Source organism: Ciona intestinalis, chromosome 13, assembly GCF_000224145.3.
Source record: "Ciona intestinalis chromosome 13, KH, whole genome shotgun sequence".
NCBI lineage: Eukaryota > Metazoa > Chordata > Ascidiacea > Phlebobranchia > Cionidae > Ciona > Ciona intestinalis.
This window is the reverse complement of record NC_020178.2, coordinates 1,137,868-1,146,995: the sequence shown is the minus strand read 5'-3', so window position 1 is coordinate 1,146,995 and position 9,128 is coordinate 1,137,868. Positions and strand designations below refer to the sequence as shown.

At 33.1% G+C, this 9,128-nt stretch overlaps 1 protein-coding gene across 2 annotated transcripts in view; it reads right to left on the bottom strand.

Annotated features, from left to right (window-relative positions):
* Positions 1–959: 959 nt before the first annotated feature.
* Positions 960–9,128, bottom strand: part of LOC100176147 (endoplasmic reticulum resident protein 44) — a 9,891-nt gene continuing 1,722 nt past the window's right edge. For both annotated transcript variants that reach the window (XM_009862344.3, XM_018814659.2), the window contains exons 4-12: positions 7,589–7,744; positions 6,808–6,992; positions 6,446–6,561; positions 6,063–6,120; positions 5,004–5,090; positions 4,447–4,585; positions 3,606–3,747; positions 2,513–2,642; positions 960–1,947 (exon numbers count right to left, since the gene is read on the bottom strand). In XM_009862344.3, the coding sequence (XP_009860646.1) occupies positions 1,804–1,947; positions 2,513–2,642; positions 3,606–3,747; positions 4,447–4,585; positions 5,004–5,090; positions 6,063–6,120; positions 6,446–6,561; positions 6,808–6,992; positions 7,589–7,744 (1,157 nt within the window). In that variant the 3' untranslated portion in view covers positions 960–1,803. The remainder of the gene's footprint in view (positions 1,948–2,512; positions 2,643–3,605; positions 3,748–4,446; positions 4,586–5,003; positions 5,091–6,062; positions 6,121–6,445; positions 6,562–6,807; positions 6,993–7,588; positions 7,745–9,128) is intronic.

Genomic DNA, 9,128 nt, shown 5'->3' with positions numbered 1-9,128 from the left:
AAGTTTTTTTTTAATTTGAAAGCAAAAATCAAAATTATAAAAACAGCAGAATTTTTAATTATTGCATTGTAGAATGTTATAATAAAACTTGTTTTAACGATTTTTTTATTAAATTTACATCAAGCAAGTCTTTATTATTGTACTCAGACAACAAAATAAAGTCGCGTAATATCTGTTATATTACTTGACTAAATCGTCTGCATTTTCTACGCTAAAATAAACGATTACAACGTACTGTACTGGCATTATTTTTAAACTAATCTATAACAGACCATATACAGCAGACAGGTAAATAAAACTTTTGTCATTTTCTCTTCAAAATCTTACTTAATTTGGTGCTTTTAGTTGATTTTTAGACGAGCTAAGAACGATCTGATTGACGGTGCTTTATTTTTGGGAATCCACCCCATAAAAAAACGGGAAAGCCCCCGATGACGTAATGGCCATAAGGCTTTCGGGGGGCAAGTAATTGTAAAGTGACCTGAGTGGACACTTATGTAATATTATTGCAAAACAAGACGAAATATTTAAAGTGCAATTAAGGGGAGTTTAAGTTAGTGACGTTGGATCATAATGTAGGACCGGTAGTTTTTATTTCGCCAGAACAAAAGAAATAGATTTCCCCCCTGAAAACTAATTACCCACAAAGTTGCACACGTGGTAACTCGTTAACGAGCACGAAACAGAACACCTGTGTTAAAACTTAATAGTGAGTTTGAGGTGTTTGAATAAACTATGTGTGTCTGGTGTATAATAAGACACCCATGTTATAACTCGACAGTAAGCATGAGGTGTATGAATACACCATGTGTGTCTGGTGTATAAGAAGACACCCATGTTATAACTCGACAGTGAGCATAAGGTGTATGAATGCACTATATGTGTCTGGTGTATTAGAAGACACCCATGTTATTACTTGACACCTCTAATAATGATAAAGAAATCTGATAGCTACAAAGAAATTCGTATAAATAGTTTATTACCAGAAAATATAACAAGCACAACTACACAGAATCACCGAGTATTGAAATTATGGAAACCCAATTAAATGGAAATAATATCGAAACACAATTGCAATGAAGTCAACCAAACTCAAATTTTACCAGATTTTACTGAAAAAAGTGGATTTAACTGGAAAAAAGTGGATTTAACTGGAAAAAAACTTGGTTTAACTGGAAAAAAGTGGATTTACCTGAAAAAATGTGGACTTAACTTGAAAAATACTGGATTTAACTGGAAAAAAACTGGCATTTCCCAATAAAAATGGCTTCAAATCGAAAATGAAGTTAGAAAATGCTTCAAGTACGAAACAAAAGAGAAAATTTAGCATTCAATGTTAACTAATGCGAAGGTTGGGTACAAATAGATTTAACTTTGAATATTTAGCGAGAAAGTAATATTTGTGACAATTCAACTACGTATGTATTATTGCTTAAAATTTTGGATATTTACAGAACAAAATAATTGCTTTTTAAAATGGCTAAATGAAAAAAAGATAAGAAATGTAATGTTTAATTGTTGTACAGCTTTAGAAATCAGATTTTAAATACAGTTTCTCAAAAACCTAACTCCAACAAAAAACACAAATCAAAATTTTCAAACAGTTTGAAAATTAAGTAAAAATCTTGAATAAAGTAACGCTACATTATTGGGTAAAAATTGTTGCTCATTTTTGTTGAAACAAAATACAGAATTTAACGTTTTCTTTATTAAGACAGTAGTTTGCATTCAATAGGTTTATTTATGTGAATTTGACCCAATTGGGGCATTTTTTTTAGTTTTTATGACTGCAATGAACTAAGGTTATAACTCATCCCTATCTGTTAATGTATATCGGTGTTCGGAGGGCTTCAATTGTTTGAAAATGGATTCTGGTGGTGAAGTCTCAACTTCTTCTGCTGGTTTTTCTGATGCTTGTACCTCAGCACTTATTACTTCAGGGTTGTCCTGAACAGGAATAAACAAGTTAAAACTGGTTTGAAAGAAACATTTTTCATTTTGCAAAGATCTGAAAGCTGAATTTAATAATTTTTGGGCAGTTTTACCTAGCTTTAACTAGTTTTTAATAAGAACAATTACAAGTAGACTTGGTGTCACTATTTTACAATTTTAACAAAATCTGGGATGACATTGTTAAAATACAGTTACACTCATAGTTGTCAAACATAGGGAACCTCATTGATTAATGTGGTGAATGCAATATACTTTGGCTCTGCTTGTTTGTATAGACACCTTACAGCAGGGTAAAATCTGGGGTGACATTGTTAAAATGCAGTTACACTCATAGTTGTCAAACATAGGGAACCTCATTGATTAATGTGATGAATGCAATATACTTTGGTTCTGCTTGTTTGTATAGATACCTAACAACAGGGTAAAATCTGGGTGTAGGGTGACATTGTTAAATGCAGTTACACCATAATATCATATATAATAATAATATATACTAGTATAATATTAATGTGTAAAAGTAGTATATTATATTTAAATTTTTAGTTTAATTGAAACTCACGTTTACAGCTGGTGCTGCTGATGGATCTTCGGGTAACGCTTGTATATGAGGGTCAGGTCCGTGGTGGAACTCACGGTGTAGTTTACCAGATTGTAGATCAAGAATGAACTGTTTCAACTTGTTTGGTGTACTGCGGGTGATATGGTTGTGAAAATGGTGCATAACTCATGCTCACTTTTGAGTTATAACATGGGTGTCTTCTTATACACCAGACACACATGGTGTATCCATACACCTCATGCTCACTGTTGAGTTATAACATGGGTGTCTTCTTATACACCAGACACACATGGTGTATTCATACACCTCATGCCCACTGTCAAGTTATAACATGGGTGTCTTCTTATACACCAGACACACATGGTGTATTCATACACCTCATGCCCACTGTCAAGTTATAACATGGGTGTCTTCTTATACACCAGACACACATGGTGTATTCATACACCTCATGCCCACTGTCAAGTTGTAACATGGGTGTCTTCTTATACACCAGACGCACATGGTGTATCCATACACCTCATGCTCACTGTAGAGTTATAACATGGGTGCCTTCTTATACACCAGACACACATGGTGTATTCATACACCTCATGCTCACTGTCGAGTTATAACATGGGTGTCTTTTTATACACCAGACGCACATGGTGTATTCATACACCTCATGCTCACTGTTGAGTTATAACATGGGTGTCTTCTTATACACCAGACACACATGTTGTATTCATACACCTCATGCTCACTGTTGAGTTATAACATGGGTGTCTTCTTATACACCAGACACACATGGTGTATTCATACACCTCATGCTCACTGTTGAGTTATAACATGGGTGTCTTCTTATACACCAGATACACATGGTGTATTCATACACCTCATGCTCACTGTCGAGTTATAACATGGGTGTTTTTTTATACACCAGACACTAATTACTAAAGTTATATATGTGTTATATATGTGATAACTGGTAGGTGAACAAGAGGTATATGAAACAAAACACCTGTGTTATAAACTTATAATGTCTGTGTTGCCCGACAATACGGGAATAAACAAGTTACATTCACTCAATACATTATATTAAACAGTCACTTACTTGATTTCATTAAAGTTGGGGAACATGTACATATGTTTGAATGAATCAATGGCAACTAATGGGCAATCCCTAACAGACTTCCCAAGGTGGTGTAGAGGGTGGGAGAAAGTTTCACAATCAGCCACCAGGAAATTAACCGAGGCTGTACGGGATAAAGGGGAACAAAATAAGGAATTACGAACAATAAGTGCTGTGTATTTTTTTTCAATATTTTTTGTTGTTGTAAAATTAGAACCCCTCTTCTTAAAAAATAGTAAAGCAGACGTAATATTGTAGTTTAAAACCAATCTTACGCGTTTCATATTATGTGTGTTAATATTTATGTTAGTCGGGGTATGATTTTATCAGGCATTACGTTTAATACTCGCCTATTTTCTAAGCAAAAACTTGCGCCCCCAATTTATAAATTCCTGGATATGCCTCTGGCTATGTGAAATAAATATGTAAAAGCATGATAAAGCTTTGCCTAAGAGTGCAATGAAATATCATTTTTATACCAGATAATAAAAACTTGGATAAAAAAAGATTATTTTTTATGCCTGGTAGCAGAAGTAACAGAATAAGTATCCTTTACGTGAAAATTTTTGGAAACACTTATCTGGCAAACCAATTTTGAATAGCTATGTTTTTAATTACAAATTGAATGTATACATTGCACCATACTACTGACCATACGGAAAAAGTATAACTAATGTAACACGAGTTTTACCTAGATATCCACATACTTTATACTTAGGGATTTCCTATACTATAATATACTAAAGGAGATGCAAACAAGTAACTACTACTACACAACAACTATATGCAAACAAGTAACTACTACTACAATAAGAATTCTTACTTTTGAAACTAACGAGACGACTGACTTCCTTTCGATAAGCTTCCAATGACTCCGTGTCCTCTTTCTTGTGGAAGAGGATGACAAATGGAAGTCCTTCCTCCGTCAACTCTTCCCCGTTCGCAAAAGTTATCTCTCGAACCTGGGAGTTTATTTAATGTTTTATTTAAATGTGTGTTTAGGTTTTTTTTACGTTTCAGGAAGTTGTTTTTAGTTTACACACGCGCCAAAAAGTTTTTATTTTTTCTCCGCTTGCCAGGAATTTTTTTTTTTTTAATTTTCAAAAATGTTTTTTTAGGGGTTGTGGTTTTAGTTTTAGGGAGTTGTTTTTTGGTATAAATAGACGGCAAACCTTTGTACAAATACACTGATCTTTTTAAAATGTAAGTGAGGCTGAAATAGCTAAACATATTTGAACTCACACATGTAAGACCTCATCCATATAAAATATATGTATTTTTAGATATATATTTGTAAATAGGCACCCATTTTTTTAAAGGCAAGAGAGGCAGTAATAAATAGATGTATTTAAAGGTTTTTAGATATATAGCAATACTTACCAATGGCACACACTTGTCCTGAGCCCACGCATGCAGTAAATCTTGGTTTGTTAAAGAACCGAGGAACACCATTTCTGGTTGGGCTTCCTATAAACAATATACAGAATTAGGAATTGGATTTATTCAAGATTTGATGTAATATATACAGAATTAGGAATGTAACTTATTTATCCTCGCGACGCTGGGGCAATGACAGTTGTTATCACACGGGTGTTCTGTTTCATACACTTCGTGCCAACTTAGAGGTTATCACATATGTAACTTATTTATTTATCCTTGCATGGCAAAGCAACGACAGTCCTAATAACACAGGTATTCTGTTTCATACACCTTGTGCCCGCTTACGACGGTTATGAGTTACTACGTATGTAACTTTGTGGGTAAATAAACAAAATATTAATGCAAGAATTTGCTTATTTTCTATATTTTTTTATTTCTAGAATAAAACTTAATTATCAAAAACCATTGTAAATTTAAAAGTTGTCTATCATACTTTAGTTAAATGGTGTCTATAGTATCTTAGTTTTAGTGTAAATGCAAGTACTTAAAACTACACCAAAATGTCCATTTACTGCTCATTTACACACAAGGATATTTCTTTTAACATTACAGCTGTTCCTGTCTATTACATTTCATAGAACAGTACATTAAGTTACCACGTTTCATGGAACAGATCATGGACTAAGTTAAACTTAAACAGGATTCTGGCAGTAAAGCATATGGCTGTGCTGTTACTAATGTAGGCATAATATAACAGGACTTGAAACACATATTTTTCGGTCAGTTTTAATACAAACAATATTATAGCCCATATATATAACTCAATTGTCTTCATTTTAAAATTTGGTTTAAAATTAAAACCATCTTAAATTCAAATTCAGACCAAACTGAAAATATTTAACTTAAAAATGAAGAAAATCGGGCTGCAACAGAACTACAGTACTATAATAAAAAAAAAACATAATACAAACTTTATGCTATAATATAATATATGTTATATTACACTATTACAGTATTATAATATAGTATGCCTAATTATAACAAGCACATACTACTTACACTATCTGGTTTAAATATAATGTTGTCTCCTGTTGTTCTTTCAGGTTTTGAAACTTCCCTGTTTATTTATTCAACGTTAAAAACAACCACAGTATATATATTTTAAATTAACTAAAAACTAGATCTTTTAACACCTGGGTTTGGGCTTTGTTTAGCTTTATAGGGTTCTATTTTGAACCTTGTGCCGCTTACAAGTAACCAGGTATGTAATTTTGTGGGTAATAATTTGGGAATATTTTAACTATGGGAGACAATTTTGACAGCCCATTAGTGAGACCACTGGTTTGGAGCAATTGCTGTTAATCACCTTGCTCAAAAACACATACGCCCACAATGATATTAGCATTACATTAAAACAATAATAATATATATTGCCCACTTACCCAAACCCAGCATGGAAATCACAATCATCCTTTAATATTTTAGCAACGTTGTTAAAAACTTTAAATTCTTCTGATTCCTTTGATGTAAAGTAACCGACAACGTTTCGTTTTTGTCGCTGAAAATATAAAAGTAAAATGTTATAAACCTCATGCTCACTGTCAAGTTATAACATGGGTGTCTTCTTATACACCAGACACACATGGGGTATTCATACACCTCATGCTTACTGTTGAATTATAGCATGGGTGTCTTTTTATACACCAGACACACATGGTGTATTCATACACCTCATGCTAACTGTTGAGTTATAACATAGGTGTCTTTTATAAATCTTTTGCAACAATGTACATTATACACTTACCGGCAATTCATAAATGACGTCCAAATTAGCGAATTCTTTCACTGGGTCTTTAAGGTGATCCCTAATGAATGCAGCAATACCATCTGGGGTTCGGTTACCCCGATATTCACGCTTAGCTGGTTTACCGTTGTAAAACAACTTCATAGTAGGGTATTTACTAACGTGGTATTGCTGGGCGATTCCACCTGTTGTAAAATGGAAATTAATTGGATGAGACAAATATAATAGTGTGGGGTAAAATGGATACTGTTAGCAAATAATATCCCATATTTCCTAATCGTGTTTTTAACAAATACTTTTTTTATCTTTAGAAAATCCGGGGTGACATTGTTAAAATACAGTTACACTCATAGTTGTCAAACATAGAAAACCTCATTGATTAATGTTGCGAATCCAATATACTTTGTGAAACTTTGTATACACCTTACTCCTAAACACCAGAGAAAACATATTGTTTTAACATATTGTTGGTTCTTCAAATTATACTTACACATACACCATACACCTAATATAATTGTCCATATCGACTGTTTCATTTTAGACACAAAATGGCAGCCAATTTACCATCATTACAATTATACACCATATACAGACATACAGCTAATCTGATGGTTAATAACATTGCATTAGTAACATTACCCATAACACACACTTACACTTTTACATACTAATACCCACTGTTTTATTTTGAACACAAAATGGCAGCCAATTTACCATCATTACACTTATACACCCAAATACAGACATACAAGATACAGCTAATACTTATTTGAGTTCTTACCTTGCCTATCACAATCTACTTTAGCAAGGGTAACCATGCCTGGGGTTGGATATTCGGTTGCGATCTTTTCAGCAGTTTGTTCGAATATTGGGGCAAGCATTTGGCTGAATCTGCACCAGTCCGCGTAAAAATTAACGAACACGACTTGGTTGTTTGCTGTGGAGGAATACATACATACAGGTTGTTATGAAATACAGTTGTCAATACTAGTAGTACAAGTAAACATAAAGAAATCATTTTTTAGTTTTTTTTGGTTGGCATTTTTTAACAAAATCTAGGTTGACATTGTTAAAATGCAGTTATGCTCATAGTTGTCAAACATAGGAAACCTCATTGATTAATGTGGTGAATGCAATATCTTTTGGCTCTGCTTGTTTGTATAGACACCTCACAGCAGGGTAAAATCTTGGGTGACATTGTTAAAATACAGTTACACTCATAGTTGTCAAACATAGATAACCTCAATCAATGAATAATGTGGCGAATGCAATATACTTTGGCTCTGCTTGTTTGTATAGACACCTAACAGCAGGGTAAAATCTAGGGTGACATAGTTAAAATGCAGTTACACTCATAGTTGTCAAACATAGATAACCTCAATGAATAATGTGGTGAATGCAATATACTTTGTCTTTTTTTGGTTGGCATTTTTTAACAAAATCTAGGTTGACATTGTTAAAATGCAGTTATGCTCATAGTTGTCAAACATAGGAAACCTCATTGATTAATGTGGTGAATGCAATATCTTTTGGCTCTGCTTGTTTGTATAGACACCTCACAGCAGGGTAAAATCTTGGGTGACATTGTTAAAATACAGTTACACTCATAGTTGTCAAACATAGATAACCTCAATCAATGAATAATGTGGCGAATGCAATATACTTTGGCTCTGCTTGTTTGTATAGACACCTAACAGCAGGGTAAAATCTAGGGTGACATAGTTAAAATGCAGTTACACTCATAGTTGTCAAACATAGATAACCCTCAATGAATAATGTGGTGAATGCAATATACTTTGTCTCTGCTTGTTTGTATAGGCACCTAACAGCATGGTAAAATCTGTATTGTGCCTAAACTGGGATTCCAAAACATGATTTCACTTGTTAAAGTATGTGTGACATAGCACACTTAACACCAAAAAGTACAGCTAATAATAAACTTTGGTTATTGGTAACAAACAAAGGCAGAAACGTGAGCTTTGTGAAGAAGATAGAATTACTCATAACATGATTAGAGGAAACTTACCTAAAGTTGATTCAAGATTGGTACTATCTAACTGGAGAACTTCACAAGAACATTGCGTAATAAGCACCTGCAGAAAAAAAATCAGTAATTAAGAATCTTTTTACCAATATACATAACACAATTAATGTATATATAAATATACATGTATATTTTTTTCTCTTCACATAAAGTAACTTTGAATGAACATTATGTTAGAATTAAAAGACATTCTTTTTACACACATACTTTTCTAAATTGTTTTTAGGTCATTTGACAAAATGCGGTTATTTTTAAAGTTTTTTTACCTATATTCTTA